Below are 22,104 nucleotides of genomic sequence, written 5' to 3'. Positions count from 1 at the left end.
GAATATCTTCATTGGTTGAAAAGTTGTCATATTTAAAGTACACAAACTTTAACAGCGTTTTTATCTGTTTTCTTTTTTTGGCGCTTACCTGGTTTTCCCTCTAATGGCCTCATTTATCTAATACATTTGCACTTACAAGTGGTGAACAATCTACATTTGCTTTAACACACTTGCAGATGGTGCAATCCCCTTTGCAGGAGCATTTGATCAGTTCCTTGCACGGTCTGGACACATCTGGAATAGTCGTCCAAACTGGTACCCATGACCCAGATACCTTGGTCCAGGCAAAATCCTGTGGGGAAGGAACCACAAGCTGTGTTTGTCTGCTGGTCGTCCAGATTCCTGCTTGATACACTGCACGGTGGACATGCTGCAGGAGCACATCTCTGGTGAGTGGCAGTCTGTCCAGTGCATGATTCTTCTGAAAAAAGAACTCCCTTCTTGTTTCGTTGACTGAACTCAGAGGGCTGGTTCAGTCATACAATATGACAGTCAATCTCTCTAGCTTCTTGAAATGTTCGTCTTCGACATCCAGCAACTGGAAGGGATGATCAGCGAGATACACAAATGTCTCTGTCACGTCTTCATAACCCTGCCAAGCCTGCCAAAGCGACTTCTTACCCTTGCCATTGAAGGCAGAGATTGTGTCGCAACCTGAAAATGCATGGAACACAGGTAATGATTGTGATTTTGGCTCACCGAGGCTTGCACAAATGGAGTTTATGTGGTAAAACCTGTAGTTTTTCCCAATACCAAAGGCTACCCATATGTTAACCAAAGGACAAGTCACAATCAGGTCATGAAATATGCCTGCAAGGATGACTATAATGTCTGCGTCTACAGTATACACTTGAATATTCTTTGCTCCATGCTCCAATGCATGCACTACATGGACCACAATTCGGGAAAGTATCAAGCAAGACAAAATTGCCAGGTAATTGGATGGACTTCCTTCGTGACCCAACAAACAAGGAGCAGCTGTTTTCCTTTTTGACTGCTAAAATTAAAGAGTTCAAGAGGCCGCCAGCCAAAGCCGTATATGTCACCTCAGGGGAAACTGTGGAGTCTATCGGTGCCAGCACCCCCATGCAAAACTGCGATCATGAGGAGGTGGACACCCAAATAGTGGTACATGTAGTGCATGCATTGGAGTATGAAGCAAAGAATATTCAAGTGCGTACTATAGACACAGATGTTATAGTCATCCTTGCAGGCATATTTCATGACCTGATTGCGACTTGTCCTTTGGTTAACATATGGGTAGCCTTTAGTATGGGCAAAAACTACGGGTTTTACCACATAAACTCCATTTGTGCAAGCCTCAGTGAGCCAAAATCACGACCATTACCTGTGTTCCATGCATTTTCAGGTTGCGTCACAACCTCTGCCTTCAATGGCAAGGGTAAGAAGTCACTTTGGCAGGCTTGGCAGGTTCATGAAGACATGACAGAGACATCTGTGTATCTCACTGGTCATCCCTTCCAGTTGCTGGATGTTGAAGACGAACATTTCAAGAAGCTAGAGAGATTGACTGTCATACTGCATGACAGAACCAGCCCTTTGAGTTCAGTCAACGAAACAAGAAGGGAGTTCTTTTGTCAGAAGAATCGTGCAATGGACAGACTGCCACTCACCAGAGATGTGCTCCTGCAGCATGTCCACCGTGCAGTGTATCAAGCAGGAATCTGGACGACGAGCAGACAAACACAGCTTGTGGTTTCTTCACCACAGGAATTTGCCTGGACCAAGGTATGTGTGTCATGGGTACCAGTTTAGAAGACTATTCCAGATGTGTCCAGACCGTGCAGGGAACTGATCAAATGCTCCTGCAAAGAGGACTGCTCCATCTGCAAGTGTGTTAAAGCAAATCTAGATTGTTCACCACTTTGTAAGTGCAAATGTATTAGATAAATAGGACGACAGTCTAAAGAGGAGAGGCTGATGGCACTGGGAGATATAGTGCAGGAATTTCCTATTAGTTGCTGTGGGAGATACTGAATTGATTTCAACAAGTTTTCATAAACATCATCAATTACATAAAAAAAAATTAAGTTCTTTCCCTACAATGATTGTAGTTCCTTGTATAAAAGTTTAGTCTAGTACATTTTTTGTGAAAATATGTATTTTTAATGGATGATTCAATAATAATAATAATAATAAAATATCACAGTACAGAATGCAATTTCCATTCCATGTAATGCCTATTATGATAATCTATCTATCTATTCTATCTATTGCCAGACGCCTTAATCAAGTTTGGGGTGGCCACAAACAAATCGCCTCCACGTCGACCAGTCCCCCACCATTTCACTGTCCTGCTCCCAAATCACACCCCCCTCTCTCATATACCTCTCCACCCCATCCCTCCATCTCACCCTCAGCCTCCCTCTCCCTCTCCCCCCTTCCACCTCACTCATATACACCCTCTTCATCAGTCTTTCACCCTCCATCCTCTCCACACGGCCAAACCACCTCAGTGTATTCCTCCTAACGCTTCCTATCACATCCACACCACAACACTCCTTTATATCCTCATTTGTCAGCCTGTATCTCCATGTGACTCCACAGGTTCCTCTTAAATAACTCATTTCCACTGTTCTCACTCTTCACTTGTGCCCTTCCAACAACGTCCAAGCTTCACTTCCATACGTTAAGAGTTGGTATCACAATACTGTCATGGAGTAACTTTTTTACTTCCATGCTCACTTCCCTGTTTCTTATCACAGCTTTCAAGGAACCAGCAACCTTTCTTCCCTGCTGTACCCTTTCAAGCACTTCACCCTCCAAAACTCCATCCTTTCTCATCACACTACCCAAGTACTTAAACGTACTCACACTTTCCAATTCCTCACCATCCAACCTCGCTGTACATTCACTGACTTCACCTCTCTCAAAGACCATCACTTTACTCTTCCCTACATTCACCTTTAAATTCCGTTTCTTACACACTCTCCCAGACTCATCCACCAAGCCTTGCAGCTCCCCTTCGTCTTCACTCAACAACACAGTATCATCTGCAAACAATAGTACAGGGAGTTTCCAAACACTACCCTCTCTCACCAGGGCCACTCCAACATCCACTACCCTACCTTGTACCTCTTTTATTACTCCATCCATGTACAGATTGAACAACCATGGAGACATGACACATCACTGTTTCAACCCAACTTTCAAAGAGTAAAATTCACTCAGTTCACCATCCACATGCACTGCATCCTTAGCCCCCTCATACATACTCTTCACAGCATTCAACAACTTCCCATCTACTCCATATATTCTTAATACTTTCCACAATCCTTGTCTATCCACCCTGTCATATGCTTTCTCCAAATCCATGAAAGCCGCATACAAATTCTTTTCCTTCTCCAGAAACTTTTCCATTACAAATCTAAGAATGAATATTTGATCTACACAACCTCTTCCCTTCCTAAAGCCTCTCTGTTCTTCTCCAACTAATTCCACTGTTATTTCCCTAACTCTGTCAATAAGTATCCTACCATACACTTTTTCTATTATACTAAGAAGACAAATGCCCCTATGATTACCACGCACTTCTTTTTCCCCTTTTCCTTTGTACAAGGGAATAATTATACCTGACTTCCAATCTCCGGAACGCTACCTTCCTCCTAAGCCAATCTGCACATCTTCCACATCCATTCTACTACTATCTCTCCCCCATGCTTCAACATTTCACCACACACTCCATCAATTCCTGGGGCTTTCCCCAATTTCTTCATTGCTTCCACAACTTCTATCCTACTGATTTCTTCCTGTCTTTTCACCTCCCTCCTCCCAGCCATTCCCCAGCCACTTATACTCGGATCACTTCCATCCTCTATGTTCAACAACAATTCCTTAAAGTGTTCTCTCCATCTGCTCACTTTTTCTCCCTTCTCCACTAGTAATCTACCATTTTTATCTTTCACTCCCCTGCTAACTTCACTTCCACCCTGTCTTACTCTCTTCACCTCTTTCCAGAACATTTTCTTACAGTCCCTCCACTTTACACTCAAATTCCTTCCAAATTCCTCATCCACTCTCTTCTGACTTTCTCTTACTAATCATTTCACCTCCCTCTTTCTTTCTACATATAACTCTCTCTTCCGCCTCTCTACTTCTTCCACGCCCCTATTTCTCATCCATTCATTGTATGCTTTCTTCTTTTGTGCCATAGCCTGTCTTACCTCTTCAGTCCACCACGCTGTTCCTTGCACCCCCCTCTGTTTTCTCTTCATCTCACACACCACATCACATGCTGCACATATTTCTTCTGCGAATATCCTGCACACACCTTCCACGTCCCCCATCTGCTCCAATTCACATTTGCCCAATCGTTCCTCCACTTCTCTCTTATACTCTGCCTTTTTCTCATTCTCCTGTAACCTTTCCACTCTCCTTGCAAATACTCTTTCTTCCCGTCTTTCCCTTCTTCTATTTCTCCATATTAGTTGGATCTTGATTCTGGCCACCACCAAGTAGTGGTCAGAAAGTCCACTCCCCCAACCTCTATGAGCTCTTGCATCCATTACACATCTTCGCATCCTTCCATCCACACACACATAATCAATCATTGCCTTCCTTTCATTCAGTTCACCACCCACCCTTCTCATCACTCGCCATGTATACCTGTGGATCATTTTATGCCTGAAGAGGGTATTGGCTATCACCCCCTCCCAGCACAAATGTCCACTAACGCACTCCCATTCTCATCTATCTCAGCAGGCACACCCCACTCACCAACTATTCCATCCACCTTCACATTCCCTACTTTACCATTCATATCACCAATCAAAAACACTCTCTCATTCCTTCCAAACTTTTCCATGCACACTTCTACATTTGTCCAGAACTCTTCTCTCACTCTGCTTGCACGATCTTGCGTTGGCGCATACATGCACACAATCACCCACATTTGTATTCCAACTTTCAACTTTACCCACACAATCCTTGACACAACTGATCCATACTCTCTTATGTTCTTCTTCCATCTTTTACTCACAACTATACACACTCCATCTTTTGCCCTCTCATTCTGATCTTTAAAATGGGAAAATTTTATGAAATATTTACTCAACACCTAAAAAACCCTCAACATCTCATAAACAGAGAATCAGATAAAAAAAGTGTCATGAATAAAAAAGATGCAAAAATTTAATTTCCTTTCTAAAAGTGGTTTCAAACTTAATGTATCTTTAACCAATACAGTTTTATTACAATTAAAAAAAACTACCTCAAAAACTAAAAAAAAACTCATTATCTCATAAACGGTGAATCGGATCAAAAAAGCATAGAACAAAATAGATGTAAAATCTATTTTCCTTTCAGAAGTGTGGTATAAAATTTTATGTATCTTCCACCAGTATCATCTAATCACAATTTTTATTATCTTAGAAAAATGCCATTTTTCCACCTTCAATATAGGGTACCTATATATTTTTTTACATTTTCTGGAGGGCACCCCTTCTAAAAGTCATTGTTAGACCTTAAGGAAGCTTCATACCAAATTTGTTGCTTTTATCGGCCAAGTAACAAAAATATCGCTATGCCACCTGACTACGATGGATCAGGGTGTGATTGCAGCCATTAAGGCACGTTACCTCCGCCTCACCATGGAAGGTGCGGGCCATAGATACAGACGCCGTGGTGATGGTGAGGGGTTTTTGGAAAGGATACAACATCAAGGCAGCCATTGACAACATAGTGTTGCCTTGAAAGGAGATGATGCCACAGACACTCAACTCGGCTTGGAAAAAAGTTTGGCCTGAGTGTGTGCAATCCTTCCCTGGCTTTTCCTCTCACACTCCAGCATCACCTGTTGCAGATATCCGTGGGCAAATTCTGTCCCTGTCTCACAGGGCAGGCTTCCATGAGGTTGATGGGGAAGATGTCAAGGAACTGCTACAGAGCCACTCAGAAGAAATGTTAAATGAGGAGCTCCTCCAAATTCAAGAACAGAGGGCACATGAGACAGTGCATGAACTGGAGGTACAGCCACGGCGTGAACTGTCAGTCACCTTCATCACACAGTTCATTAATGGCACTGACGAGTTTATGAAGCAAATGGGAGAACGTGATCCAATTTCCACCAGGAGTTCCCATGCCCATTACCAGGTCAATCAGGTATTACTGGTGTATTGTGAGCTCCTTGACCGACGTCGGAGGCAAGCCTTACAGGCCAGCATCACTGCCTTCTTCAAGCCAGGTGCCACTAGAACCCCCACCACCATCTCTCCCAGACCATCCATCAGCTGCTTGACTGCCTCACCAACCTCACCAGTCTGCACTCAACCAGATTCTCCTCCCCCTAACCTGTTCCTGTCTGACTCAGAGGCTGACCACTAGTGCCAGTAAGCACAGGCTGTCCCCAAGCCTCGGGGGGGACGACTTGGACCAACACAGGAAGGAATGAAGGTGGGTTATCATTTACAGTATGGTTCAGTCTTGGTTAGGTGACTTTGGGAAGTTGAGTTGACGTAACCCCCCTTTTATAATGTTTCAATCTCCCGATTTACGATAAAATCGGTATCCGATAAGGTATGACCTCACGTAACCCCTTCATAAAATGAGTAGTGACTGTAAAATGGTGACAAACCTCCCCAATAAATATGATAAATAGTAAAAATTATCCTCCCCTCCTCTCCACTCCCCATACCTCCAATCCCTTCCCTTCCCTCCTCTCCCCTTTTCTTCCCTTCCCTCCTCCCCTCCTCTCCTCTCCTCTCCCCTTACCTAACCTCTCCTTCCCCTTTCCCTTCCCCCCTCCCCTCCCCGCTGAGCTGTCAAATCTAGCTAGGGAAAATGTTCATGAACCCCCCCAATAAAAATATGATCCATCCATCCATCCATCATCCAATTCTACGTCGCCTCATGAGAAGAGTAGAAGCCCGGGGCTATGTACTGTAATTTGGTCCTGACATTTAAGATGAGAGTGACCAGCCTCACTCATCCCTGAGTGGCATTATATGAGCAGTAACCCAACCACCCCTTGGATATAAACCTTCACTGGCTCAATCCGATTGGAGTGCTGTAATTACCCACTAAACCACCAGGTGCCATTATTTGGTTATATAGTTACCACCCAGTGTAGTAAATGGTTTCCTGGTGTAGAGGAAACCATTATGCTTGTCACTCAGTGTAGAGTCACCCATAGGCAGAAGGAAGAGGAAAGAATGAAAGAAAGAAAGACAAAAGAGGGAGTGTAAAGTCACCCGTAGGCAGAAGGACGAGGAAAGAATGAAGTAAAGAAAGACAGAAGAGGAAGGAGGGAATGGAGAGAGGAGAGGAAAGGGCAGACACCTGAGAGCAGCACTAAATCGAGTGAGTGGATGGTGAGCGCCCCCACCTAAAAATATGATAAAAAGTAAAAATTATCCTACCCTTCTCTTCCCTCCCCATACCTCCAGTCCCCTCCCTCCCCTCCTCTCTCCTCCCCTTCCCTCCCCCCCTTGCCTAACCTCCCCTCCCTCCTTTCCCCTCCCTTCTTAGCTGTGAAGTCTAGCTAAGGAAAATAAAATTTCTTTTTTGAGTGGGTTTCAAATAAAGACAGCTAAAAAATTGTGGTGTGCATATCTGTAAGCAAAAACACAAATAAATTACAGGCAATGATTAAAAAACACGCGCCATAAAGCGTAAAAAATGCGCAAAATATTCGAGGCTGGGGACGTAAAGATACAGCGTGCTAGGGGGTGGAGGGGGGAGGGATTGGGGTGGGTGGTGGGGGGTGGTGGTGGTAAGGCCAAGAGGGGGTGATAGGGATGGAGCGATGGGAGGAAACCACCACCAGACACAAAGGGCCCCAGTGGAGTACAGGGACATGGATGGAGGGTAGGGGGGGAAATACTTTCCCCCCAGATGACTGGGGGGGGGATATGGGGGGGATCAACATGGGAGGGGGGGATGCATGAAGAGGGTGTGGGAGGGGTGGTGGTGGTGGTGGTGGTAAGAATGATGGGAGGTAGGGTAGTAACAAGGTAGAGGTAAAGGGACGTGGTGAGAGGGAGGTGGGGGGTACACCCCCCACTGCGTGGGTACAGGCCTGGGTCCCCCCTCCAGTGTGTCCAACACTTAGTTCTGATTGGTTACAAGCCATCTATGTCACAGCCGGGGTGGAGCCAGCTGCCGCCAATTTTTTGTGGATGTTGCATGATCAGCGTTGCTCGTCCTTTTAAGAAATTGCACAAAAGGCTCAATGAATGAGATTAGTACTTTAGGGGTTAAATGACAGGACCAATTTGCCTAGCCCCGGGCTCTTACACTCCCCATGGGGCAACATAGGACTGGATGATGGATGGATGGATCTAGTAACAGCACAGTAATTCCTAATTTATTAGACTTTCACTTCAACACATTTTACATAAAAAATCATCATCATCACCATCATCATCACACAGACCTCTTTCCCACTCTACTGCAGGGTGACGAGTATCAATGTTCAGACAGCCCAAGTTTGCCCAATCCAATGGGCCACACTTCCATTCACTCATCATTCAAGCCCCCAGAATCCTGGCTCTATCGGATACGCCAAAATCTTTCACCACATTCTGTAGCTTCACATAAATGTATCCAAGTCAATCCGAATGCTGTCATGTTAAAAAGGGGTGTCAAATCCCTAATTATGCACTTCTTCTCACAACATTCATTCAGCCAACTCAATCTCTTGTCAGTCTCCTAGCCTCACTGACTTCCATACGTCTATTCCTCACACACTCAACCACCATATCCCTCCACCTCCTCCTTGGCCTACCTCGCCTCCTCCCTTCTTCAAATTCACTCTGATATACCTTTTTCACCACCCTGTTGTTATCCATTCTCTCCATATGACCATACCACCTCAGTACACTCATTGATTCTGGTGTCCACTGACTTCCTCACTCCGCATCTTTCACAAATCACATTATTTCATATCCTGTCCATTTTCTGTACTCCACATACATTCTTCAGCAGTCCCATCTCCATTGCTCTCTCTTGACATTTCATTTTCATGCCACACCATAGTCTCACATCCGTATGTTAAAGCTGGCACTAACACTTCTTCACGTAAGCCTCACACAGGTACAACACTCAAGCCTCTGTTTCTTGTCGAGGCCTTCATAATACCAACTACTTTCCTTCCTTGTGTAACTCTACTTTCCACTTCTTTTGCACATTTTCCTCTCTTTTCTATCACTGTACCCAGCTAATTGAAGTCTATCATCATTTCTAGTCTCTCCATTTACTGAAACACCATGCTAGGAGTCACCTTCTCTCTCAGTTACCATCACTTTACTCTTTTCTACATTTACTCTCAAGCCACGAAAATCAGACATCAGCAAAACTCTGCACTAGTCTACCAAGTTCTTGTCCACTATTTGCAAGTAGAAATGCATCATCAGCACACAACAAATTTGAGATATTCCATTCATCACCATTCATTACCAGTGCTATCCATCTCTCCATTACTCATGTTTTTACTTCTCTCATCACCCCCATCCATATACAGTACATATTGAACAACCATGGGGACATCACACAACCTTGTTGCACACCCACACTGATCATGAACCATCCACTTAGATGCCCATTTATCCTTACACATACCTCACTACCATCATAAAAACTCCTGACAGCAACTAGCATCTTACCATCTATACTGTAAATGCGCTAAACCTTATACAGTCCTTCTCTGTCTACTTTGTTGTATGCTTTTTCCAGATCCATAAATGCCATAAACACCTTATAGTCCTTCTCACAAGCCTTCTCCACTATCTGTCTCACTGCAAATATTTGATCCACACATCCTCTGCCACTCCTAAAGCCACTCTGTTCATCACTCACTAGGACTTCTGATATCTCTCTTACTTTCTCTATAATAATTCTTCCATATTCCTTCCCTACAACACTCAGTAAGCTTATGCCATGATAACTCTTGCACTCATTTCGTTCATCTTTATTTTTAAACAGAGGTACAATCACAAACACTTTCCACTCTGCTGGCACAGTTTCACTCATCCATGCCTTCTTACATATCTCCAACATGCACTTCATTCTGCTATCTCCACTATGCTTAATCATCTCCGCGTAACCTCATCAACCCCAACTGCTTTCCCATTTTTCAGCTGCTTTACAGCGTTCTTCACCTGTGCCAGTGTCACATTTCCTGGCACTGCATTCCTTCTCAGCACACCCCCAAGAGCAATCATGTTTACTGCTGCTCCACTCTATTCTCATTCATCAGGTTTTCAAAATATTCTTTCCATTTGATCCTTACTTCATCCCCATGAGTTATGAACCTACCACTTACATCCTTCACATTTTCACATTTCTTTCCGCTGTCACATCCATTTCCATAATAACTTTCATTTTACAGAGTAATTTGCATTCATTTTCCTTCCTAGATCATTTAACTCCTTTTTTTTCCCCTTCACTAGTCTCTTTATGTGCTTCTTGCTCTCAATACTGTACATTCAGTTCTTATTTCAATTGAACCCCTTTTCTATAACCACATCTAGTCACTTCTTCCTCTTTTCCTCCAATGCTCTCTTAACCTCTTCATCCCACCCACCATGCCGTACCTTTCTATTTTGTTGTTCCTTCTGCCACACCACACACCGCTTTAGCATTCCTAACTAAGCAATCCCTATATGCATTCCACAGGCTGTCCAGACCCATTTCATTCCAATCCACTGATTCCTACTCTTCCCCTACTTTGGTCCTGCATTCATCTGCCATTTCTCTGATCCTCATCTTCTTGGCTCTCACTCTTTCTCCCAACTGCTCCTCTCTCTCCTGGTCCACTTCACTCATCTCAGCTTGATCTTGCATACCACAATCATATGATCTGACAGACCTCCACACTGTCCTCTCAAAGCCCTCGTATCAGCAACCATTTCCAGCATCATAAATACCCTTCACAAAACACTCTCCTGTTCACTGTTAAGCCAACAGGACAAGCAGAGATGGGTCTGTGTTAATACAACTCCACAAACATTTCTATCACTATATCAACTATCTTAATACACAATACATTTCTCTAACCTGCCAAATTACTAGAAGTATATACCCAGTCACATGAAATAAAATGTGAAACACATTAGCAGCCCTGGATATGATTTCTTAATATCTGAGAAAATGCTGGTACTCATTCCTAAAGGAACATGACATTCACTTAAATGGGAAGATTCTTTGAACACACCTGCACTATTAAGTGAGGAATTCCTGCACTATCCAAGGGATGCAGTACAAACTGATTTTATGCATGTACAATGTGCAAGGCAAACTGCTGAATGCAGCAAAGTTTAAATGATAGTAAATTATTATTCGTAAGAGTAGGGGGATGTTTGAGTTGTTCAATATCGGTGAGGGAGTGCAACAGTGATTGGTTATTGGTGGTATGTGCCTGGATGAATAACCTACCCTCAGGCCCCTGTGTTATGGACAAGACAATAAAATTAGCCTGATATGAAATAGGATGATGATGATGATGATGATGATAATTATAACAATGATGATGATAATGATAATAATAATGAAAATGACTGTGAGTTGCTATTGTGGCTGGGATAACTAACCTCCTGTACAGGATTGAAGTCTGGGTCATTGAGATTTCTAAGGAACCACAGTACTCCTGGCCTAAGCACTTCTCTTAGCAGCAGGATGAAGGAGGCGAAGTAGAAGACATACACCATTCCAACCAGCCAGTGGATGAACATGGATGTTCCTGGAGCTGCCTTGAAACTCACTTCACGGTCCTGCCAGTGACAGACATGATGAAGGTTTGTTTCCTCAAAGAAATCATTAATAAAACAATATGGCAATGGTAAGTGGAAAACAAATAAAAATAACTACAGAATACCAGAAGCAGAAGCAAATTATATTTCATTTAAAGAAGCACAATAGGTAATATCAGTTTCTTTGTAACCTTTGGGACAAAAGATAAGATTTGTTGTTGCTGCTGCTATTGTTGTGGTCCCATGCTCATCCGGATGTGAACCCAATGGAATGCAAGCTGAAGATGCTCTTTCCTGCAGACCACCATCCTCATTTCAGGGGACAGGGAGGGAAACTGAGGGACATTTACATAACTCAGTGTCACCACATGAAGATAACTCTCTCTAGCATCTTTGCATGCATTGAAATAAGCTAGCAGACCAGTGTGATGTGTAACATACTCTTGACCACAAGGCCTGGGAAGGCCAGGTTTATGATAGAAGAGTTGTGAGGAAGGATGGGACTGGAGTGTGTTGGTATTGCGATGAGGAGAGGTAGATTGAGCTGGTTTGGGCATGTGGAGAGGATGGGGGATGATAACTGGGTGCAAAAAGTAAGAAGTGTGAATGTTGTAGGGTGAGGTTGTGACCTCAAGGATGAGGGACTGAACAGGGAGGCTGCCAGAGATCGAGCAGCATGGACAGCCACCATTAGCTGACCAAGACCAATGCATCCAAGCACGTTGGAGCCACTATAAACGAAATGAAACGAACTTTATGTCTCCTGTATCAAAAGGCCTAAGAATGTGCTTAGTAACAGAATGCCATGATGAAATGTATACATTTAATCAGTGTTACAAAATCTATTTTGATCTGCTCCAGTTTGAACACAACAATTACAGAATGCAGGCCCAGTACAATGGAAATGCTTGTCCAAGAACCTGTACAATTAATGCACCACAAACTTAATATTTATGAAACTGCCAAACTATAATTAACAAAATACCTTAAGTGTAGCATCAAACAGTGAGAGAGAGCAGATGTCGAGCCACCATCCACCAATAAGAGGGAAGACGCCAATTTCCACAACACTGAGTAGAGCCACTTTCACTACTACATAGCAAAGTCCCAGCACACGTTTTGACCTGCGGCAAATAAAATAATTACCATACACAGTACAACCATGCCTTTTAAGTCCTCCAGCTAGTGAATTCCTTTAAATTTTGTTCTAGCTGATATCTGACTACAGTGCTCCCCCATACATCCGATGCTGCACTGGCCGACAGCACAAAAAATGTGGCTGATTTAAGGTGATATCCATTTTTTATTGCATTAACTAAGAGGGCGCAGAATTGAATTTTTCAAACCGCTCACTAGTCTTTGCAACACTCCCATGCCACTGGCAATGCCCACCAAAACAAAAGCTGTTGCTTAGTCCACCTTAGTCTCAGACAGTAAGTCATCTAGTGTTGGTCTGCATTAAGTTCGTCATGGAGTTTTTACATTTCATTGATGTAAGAGCTTGCACAGAGGTTAAACCTCCTTACCTTTGTGCTGTGCATGCCTGCAGCTCCTTCTTTGGAAAATAATAGAATGTGTAAGTACTGTATATATGCACATTGCGCCAGTCTGTCTCCTTCATTAGGTACCTTACTTAGCTCATCGCCTGCTTTGGATTCAACTCATATTCACCTATGCACATCACTCTCACTTTTATTAAATGGCAAAATATTCTTAGTGCCTGTATCTCTTCAGTGGAAAATAATATAAACTGTTTATATAAATATGCAAGCATGTGGCCCCCCTCCCAGGGAAGGGGGAGGAAAGAATACTTTCCCAGTATCCCTGCTGGTCATAACAGCCAACTAAAAGGAGCCTTTTTCCCTAGACTCTTTCTTTCCTTACTGTGCTCTCCTTCTCCTTTGTCCCATCTCTCTTCTTGATATTTGCTTGTTTCTTCTAGTCCTTATTTTTCCCTCTACTTCTATCAGATTAGGCATTTGGTTTTATGACATGGATAGTTTAAGGACCTGTCACTGACACTGACCTTTTCTCTCTTCCTCCCTGTGCTCTAACACCAAATATGTTCATCACCAAGCCACTTCAACACCAAAACCACTTCAATGCTAGCCTTAGTGCCATAAAGCCAATTTATAAATTTTTATTTATTTTTTTTTAATTCATGGAAGATGGAACCAAAGGCCAGGAGCCAGCAAACTGTCTCCTCCAAGAAAAAAAAAAAATATATAACAGATAGCCAAGCTCTTGATTATTCCTTCTCTCCTTCCCTTTGCAGGATTAGGGCGTCAGGATATAGATAGATAGAGATCCTTCACTTTTAATAAAAATGAAAATATTCTTAGCAACTGTAGTTCCTTCTGTGGAAAATAATAAAATGTTTATGTAAATATGGGAGCATTTCATACCAGCCTGTCTCCTTTGTGTTACATAACTTAGGTAGCTAGTCACATGCTTTTAGCTCTACTGATTTCCATCTACACATTTCACTTTTAATAAATAACAATATTCTTAGTGCCTGTAACTGAAGAGGCATTCAATGCAGATAGAACAGGCTTATGGTGGAATATGTGTAATGAAAACACATTTTCAATTATTAAAATCATGTTAACATAAGTGGCTGTGTAAGAATCATATAATGAATGTACAGTCATACTCTGGTTATAGTGTACTTTGCTATCACGGCTTTCATTACTGATGTAAGATTATAATCTGCACTCTTTCTGTTCTAGCACATTTTTCGGCTCAAAATATCATCATTGCATGCCTGAGCTGGACCAGGTGTGAGAGTCATAAACACATGCACTCAAACATTCCTCATTTAAGCATCTGCCCAGCACAACACACCATGACATCATCATACAAGCGAGCTGTTTTCACTGGCCAGGACCTTTCAGCCATGAAGAGCATAATCAGGGTCAAATGAATGAAAATATTTTTTCATTTACAGTATACAAATTGTAATGCCCATATTTGTGCTTGATATACACATAGGATATTAATATTATTATGGATAAAATACAGTGCAGTAATTCCTTAACATCTGTGGTTTTAACATACACAGTTTTGAATATCTGCAGATGGCTATCTATCTATCTATTGCCAGACACCTCAATCCCGTTTGGAGTGGCCACAAACAAATCGCATCCACATCGCCCTCTCCCCTGCCATTTCACTGCCCTGCTCCCAGTCACACACCCCTCTCTCATATACCTCTCCACCCCATCCCTCCATCTCATCCTCGGCCTCCCCCTCCCTCATCCCCCCTCCACCTCATCCTCGGCCTCCCCCTCCCTCATCCCCCCTCCACCTCATCCTCGGCCTCCCCCTCCCTCATCCCCCCTCCACCTCATCCTCGGCCTCCCCCTCCCTCATCCCCCCTCCACCTCATCCTCGGCCTCCCCCTCCCTCATCCCCCCTCCACCTCATCCTCGGCCTCCCCCTCCCTCATCCCCCCTCCACCTCACTCACATACACTCTCTTCGTCAGTCTTTCACTTCCATACGTTAGAGTTGGTATCACAATACTGTCATGTAGTAACTTTTTCACTTCCATGCTCACTTCCCTGTTTCTTATCACTGCTTTCAAAGAACCAGCAACCTTTCTTCCCTGCTGTACCCTTTCACGCACTTCACCCTCCAAACCTCCATCCTTACTCATCACACTACCCAAGTACTTAAACGTACTCACATTTTCCAATTCCTCACCATCCAACCTCGCTGTACATTCACTGACTTCACCTCCCTCAAAGACCATCACTTTACTCTTCCCTACATTCACCTTTAAATTCCTTTTCTTACACACTCTCCCAAACTCATCCACCAAGCCTTGCAGCTCCCCTTCGTCTTCACTCAACAACACAGTATCATCTGCAAACAACAGTACAGGGAGTTTCCAAACACTATTCTCTCTCACAAGGGCCTCTCCAACATCCACTACCCTACCTTGTACCTCTTTTATTACCCCATCCATGTAAAGATTGAACAACCATGGAGATATGACACATCACTGTTTCAACCAAACTTTCAAAGAGAAAAATTCACTTAGTTCACCATCCACACGCACCGCAGCCTTCGCACCATCGTACATACTCTTCACAGCATTCAACAACTTCCCCTCTACTCCATATATTCTTAACACTTTCCACAATCCTTGTCTATCCACTCTGTCATGTGCTTTCTCCAAATCCATGAAAGCTGCATACAACTTCTTTCCCTTCTCTAGAAACTTTTCCACTGAAGATCTAAGAATGAATATCTGATCAACACAACCTCTTCCCTTCCTAAAGCCTCTCTGTTCTTCTCCAACTAATTTCTCTGTTCTTTCTCTAACTCTGTCAATAAGTATCCTACCATACACTTTTTCTATTATACTAAGAAGACAAATGCCCCTATGATTACCACACACTTCTTTTTCCCCTTTTCCTTTGTACAAGGGAATAATTATACCTGACTTCCAATCCTCCAAGACTCTACCTTCCTCCCAGGCCAATCTGCACATCTTCCACATCCATTCTACTACTATCTCTCCCCCATGCTTCAGCATTTCACCACACACTCCATCAATTCCTGGGGCTTTCCCCGATTTAACTTTCTTCATTGCTTCCACAACTTCTATCCTACTGATTTCTTCCTGTCTTCTCACCTCCCTCCTTCTCTCAGCCATTCCCCAGCCACTTATACTCGCATTACTTCCATCCTCTATGTTCAACAATTCCTTAAAGTGTTCTCTCCATCTGCTCACTTTTTCTCCCTTCTCCACTAGTAATCAACCATTTTTATCTTTCACTCCCCTGCTAACTTCACTTCCACCCTGTCTTACTCTCTTCACCTCTTTCCAGAACATTTTCTTACAGTCCCTCCACTTTACACTCAAATTCCTTCCAAATTCCTCATCCACTCACTTCTTACTCTCTCTTACTAATCTTTTCACCTCCCTCTTTCTTTCTACATATAACTCTCTCTTCCGCCTCTCAACTTCTTCCACGCCCCTATTTCTCATCCATTCATTGTATGCTTTCTTCTTTTGTGCCACAGCCTGTCTCACCTCTTCAGTCCACCACGCTGTTCCTTGCACCCCCCCCTCCGTCTTCTCTTCTTTCCACACACCACATCACATGCTGCACATTTTTCTTCTGTAAATATCCTGCACACACCTTCCACGTCTCCCATCTGCTCCAGTTCATATTTGCCCAATCGTTCCTCCACTTCTCTCTTGTATTCTGCCTTTTTCTCATCCTCTTGTAACCTTTCCACTCTCCTTGCAACTACTCCTTCCTCTTGTCTTTCCCTTCTTCTATTCCTCCATCTTACTTGAATTCTAATTCTGGCCACCACCAAGTAGTGGTCAGAAAGTCCACTCCTCCAACCTCTGTGAGCTCTTGCATCCATTACACATCTTCGCATCCTTTCATCCACACACACATAATCAATCATTGCCTTCCTTTCATTCAGTTCACCACCCACCCTTCTCATCACTCACCATGTATACCTGTGGATCATTTTATGCCTGAAGAGGGTATTGGATATCACCAACCCCCTCCCAGCACAAATGTCCACTAACGCACTCCCATTCTCATCTATCTCAGCAGGCACACCCCACTCACCAACTATTCCATCCACCTTCACATTCCCTACTTTACCATTCATATCACCAATCAAAAACACTCTCTCATTCCTTCCAAACTTTTCCATGCACACTTCCACATTTGTCCAGAACTCTTCTCTCACTCTGCTAGCACGATCTTGCGTTGGCGCATACATGCACACAATCACCCACATTTGTATTCCAACTTTCAACTTTACCCACTCAATCCTTGACCCAACTGATCTATACTGTCTTATGCTCTTCTTCCATCTTTTACTCACAACTATACATACTCCTTCCTTTGCCCTCTCATTCTCACCTACTCCTGCACATAATCCCCATCTATACTCCCATTCTCTCACATTTTCTCCCCTCCATTTTGTTTCAGTTATTCCACATACATCCACTTTTGCACCCTCAAGCACCTGGACAATCTCTCTCTCTTTCACCTCATCATTCGCTCCCCTTACATTCCACGTTCCGATAACCCACTTATTGTTAATCTTGAGAGCTAAAATTTTTGTTAGACAAACACCAATCTTTCTCCTGTCATTTGCAATAAACTCCACGTCCATAGGCGCTCCAAGCACAGAGAACAATTTGAGAGAATACAAGGTGTGTTTTGACTGACGCATGGAGGTGGAAATTTCCACCAAACCACAAGACTTTTTCCATACAAAATAGGGTTACAGCCATGTTACCTCGTCACAGTAATTGCAATAATAATAAAAATAAAACACTTCTAGCATGTCTCCTATGATTCTGTTACGATATTCCATAATTTACATTTTACTATAGCAGAACAGTAATGATGTGAGGAAAATCATTACAAACTTTATCAAACTTCATGAATGACTTTTATTACCAATTACTTTTATAAAGCTGATTGATATAAAGTCATGAGTCATTTCATAGCATTGCTGTACCATTTGCAACCACAAAAATGTTCGCTAGCAAATGCATTTAGCAATATGATTTCTCTGATTACTGCAAAAATATCACAAAATCACTTGTATTTTATCACAGTAATTCACAATATAATATAAAATAAGCAGCCACTCTTGTATGATTTCAGTGCGATTTGGGTGTGTATTGTTTCGTATTATTTACGAGAGAGAGAGGGAGGGGGGGAGGGCAGGAAACCGGTTTAGACCAGCTCATCAAAGGTACATGGAAGAAAATAAATACTCCCAGCCCGTTCTAACCTTTCCCCTGATGAATTAATGGCATTAATAAATGAAGTGGCCAAAAGGAAGAGTGTTATATTTGATTCAATGGATAATGCCATCACCAAAACAGCCATAAAGTGTGCCTAGGATAATGTTACATTTGCAGTGAACAGATAAAATGCTTTAGAGAATCCAGCCCCGGTACTGTATCCACCTGCAGATATTTAAAACTGTTTATGTTATATCCATCTGCGGATATTTAAAACCGTGTATGTTAAAAATGCGGATGTTAAGGGTTGACTGTAATATGTTCGTGTATAATAATTGTGGCACCTGGCAACAGATAGATAAACAGATAATAATATTTGTACATAACGTATTCGTGCATAATATGATTCATGTATAATATGATACGAAATTGGACGCACTTTTGAATGGAAGGTTGCCAGGGTACAATAATGACAACCTCAGAGTCGTGCACTGCGACTGTAACTGACCATCCTCTATGCCTCAGAACCCCTTACCTCAAGCTTATCTCAAGTCTATGGTACATGTTTCTTACTTATTGTGTTTTTTCATCACTTTCTATTAACCTAACTATGCCTATGGATGCTTCTGGTACTTACTATAACAGTATGTATTGGATGTATGGGTTTAATGGGTCAAAACTGCCATAAAGGGGAAAATTTGGGCATGCATTTGGAATACCTGGTACCAATTAGGATAAATCCTATATGGTCTATGTTTTCATCATCCAGCAATTCCATTATCATGTTCAGGGCCAATTAAACACAATAACCAAGGGATCAACGTACTTGCCTAACCTTACATAATCATCTTACCTAACCAAAAATTGTCAAACTTAACAAAACACTATAACCTAACCTAATCTACCCAAAAAATAACCTAACCTAATCAATCAGCCTAACTTAACCACTCAACCTTGCCTAACCTAACTTAACCAAACCTAACCTAAATGAGTTTAAACTAACCTTATTTGACCACAATCTAACATAATCTACCCAAACCTAACCAATGGTAACTTAACCAAACATGCCGAAATGAAAACTTATGAATATTGGTATAGCTGAGTAGCTTTTACGTATCTGCCATTACGCTCAAGAAACAACACATGTTGGGTAAACAAAACATGGATAAAAACGATAGGGAAACAAAATCACCATGTAGCAATCACTTAAGACATTAAAATACTGTAATAAAAAAAATAAATGGAAAACAATTTGTAAATAAGAATATAACTGGTAAGGTCTTTCTGTTACTTCAACTAAACTGTACATTTACCTTAATGAGTCTACACTTGGGGGTAAGATAAGTGGCTGGTCAAGGGTTTGAAAAGGTAGGTGTATCCAGTAAGAGATTAAATATTCTCATTATTCAGCCGTTTTTATCATCATTATCATCATCTTCTAATCCTGTGTTGCCTCATGAGAAATGCAGAAGACCAGGGCCAGGCAAGTTGGACCTGACATTTATGATGAGTGACCAGCCTCACTCATCCCTGAGTGGCATTATACTGTATGAGCAATAAACCCCAACCACCCCTTGGATATAATTCTACACAAGCTCAATCTAGCTGAAGTGCCTTGATTACCCACTAAACCACCAGGCACCATAGTTTGGTTATATGGTTACCACCCAGCATAGTAAATGGTTTCCTGGTGTACAGGCTTGTCACTCAATGTGGTCACCCGCAGACTGAAGAGGAATGAGAAGGAAAAGGAAGGAAGAGAGTAAAGGACAGTCACCCGAGAGCTGCACTACATCAAATGAGTGGATGGTGAGTGCCCCCACCTACCACAACTTTCTCTTATCCTAATCAAGACTGTGTGTGTTCCCACTATCTATCTATCTATTGGCAGACACCTCAATCTCGTTTGGGGTGGCCACAAACAAATCGCCTCCAAGTCGCCCTGTCCCCCGCCATTTCACTGCCCTGCTCCCACCTCACACCCCCCTCTCTCATATACCTCTCCACCCCATCCCTCCATCTCATCCTCAGCCTCCCCCTCCCTCTTCCCCCCTCCACCTCACTCACATACACTCTCTTCCTCAGTCTTTCATCCTCCATCCTCTCCACATGGCCAAACCACCTCCGTGTGTTCCTCATAACGCTTCCTATCACATCCACATCCACACCACAACGCTCCTTTATATCCTCATTCGTCAGCCTGTCTCTCCATGTGACTCCACAGGCTCCTCTTAAATAACTTATTTCCACTGCTCTCACTCTTGACTTGTGTCCTTCCAACAACGTCCAAGTTTCACTTCCATACATTAGAGTTGGTATCACAATACTGTCATGTAGTAACTTTTTCACTTCCATGCTCACTTCCCTGTTTCTTATCACTGCTATCAAAGAACCAGCAACCTTTCTTCCCTGCTGTACCCTTTCAAGCACTTCACTCTCCAAACCTCCATCCTTACTCATCACACTACCCAAGTACTTGAACGTACTCACATTTTCCAATTCCTCACCATCCAACCTTGCTGTACATTCACTGACTTCACCTCTCTCAAAGACCATCCCTTTACTCTTCCCTACATTCACCTTTAGATTCTGTTTCTTACACACTCTCCCAAACTCATCCACCAAGCCTTGCAGTTCCCCTTCGTCTTCACTCAACAACACAGTATCATCTGCAAACAACAGTACAGGGAATTTCCAAACACTATCCTCTCTCACCAGGGCCACTCCAACATCCACTACCCTACCTTGTACCTCTTTAATTACCCCATCCATGTAAAGATTGAACAACCATGGAGACATGACACATCCCTGTTTCAACCCAACTTTCAAAGAGAAAAATTCACTTAGTTCACCATCCACACGCACTGCAGCCTTCGCACCATCGTACATACTCTTCACAGCATTCAACAACTTCCCATCTACTCCATATATTCTTAACACTTTCCACAATCCTTGTCTATCCACCCTGTCATATGCTTTCTCCAAATCCATGAAAGCCGCATACAACTTCTTTCCCTTCTCTAGAAACTTTTCCACTGAAGATCTAAGAATGAATATCTGATCAACACAACCTCTTCCCTTCCTAAAGCCTCCCTGTTCTTCTCCACCTAATTTCTCTGTTCTTTCTCTAACTCTGTCAATAAGTATCCTACCATACACTTTTCCTATTATACTAAGAAGACAAATGCCCCTATGATTACCACACACTTCTTTTTCCCCTTTTCCTTTGTACAAGGGAATAATTATACCTGACTTCCAATCCTCCACGACTCTACCTTCCTCCGAGGCCAATCTGCACACCTTCCACATCCATTCTACTACTATCTCTCCCCCATGCTTCAGCATTTCACCACACACTTCATCAATTCTTGGGGCTTTCCCCGATTTAACTTTCTCCATTGCTTCCACAACTTCTATCCTACTGATTTCTTCCTGTCTTCTCACCTCCCTCCTTCTCCCAGCCATTCCCCAGCCACTTATACTCACATTACTTCCATCCTCTATGTTCAACAATTCCTTAAAGTGTTCTCTCCATCTGCTCACTTTTTCTCCCTTCTCCACTAGTAATCTACCATTTTTATCTTTCACTCCCCTGCTAACTTCACTTCAAACCTGTCTTACTCTTTTCACCTTTTTCCAGAACATTTTCTTGCAGTCC

At 42.7% G+C, this 22,104-nt stretch overlaps 1 protein-coding gene across 1 annotated transcript in view; it reads right to left on the bottom strand.

Moving 5' to 3' along the window:
* LOC145403343 (E3 ubiquitin-protein ligase MARCHF6) overlaps positions 1 to 22,104 on the bottom strand; it is a 202,359-nt gene that overhangs the window by 83,753 nt on the left and 96,502 nt on the right. The window contains exons 9-10 of the mRNA XM_080275133.1: positions 12,691 to 12,829; positions 11,547 to 11,726 (exon numbers count right to left, since the gene is read on the bottom strand). Of these exons, the coding sequence (XP_080131259.1) occupies positions 11,547 to 11,726; positions 12,691 to 12,829 (319 nt within the window). The remainder of the gene's footprint in view (positions 1 to 11,546; positions 11,727 to 12,690; positions 12,830 to 22,104) is intronic.

The sequence above is a fragment of the Coenobita brevimanus genome, chromosome 60 (assembly GCF_032717465.1).
Source record: "Coenobita brevimanus isolate Jiangsu-jjx chromosome 60, ASM3271746v2, whole genome shotgun sequence".
In the NCBI taxonomy this organism is placed as follows: Eukaryota; Metazoa; Arthropoda; class Malacostraca; order Decapoda; family Coenobitidae; genus Coenobita; species Coenobita brevimanus.
This window is presented reverse-complemented; position numbering and strand designations above follow the sequence as displayed.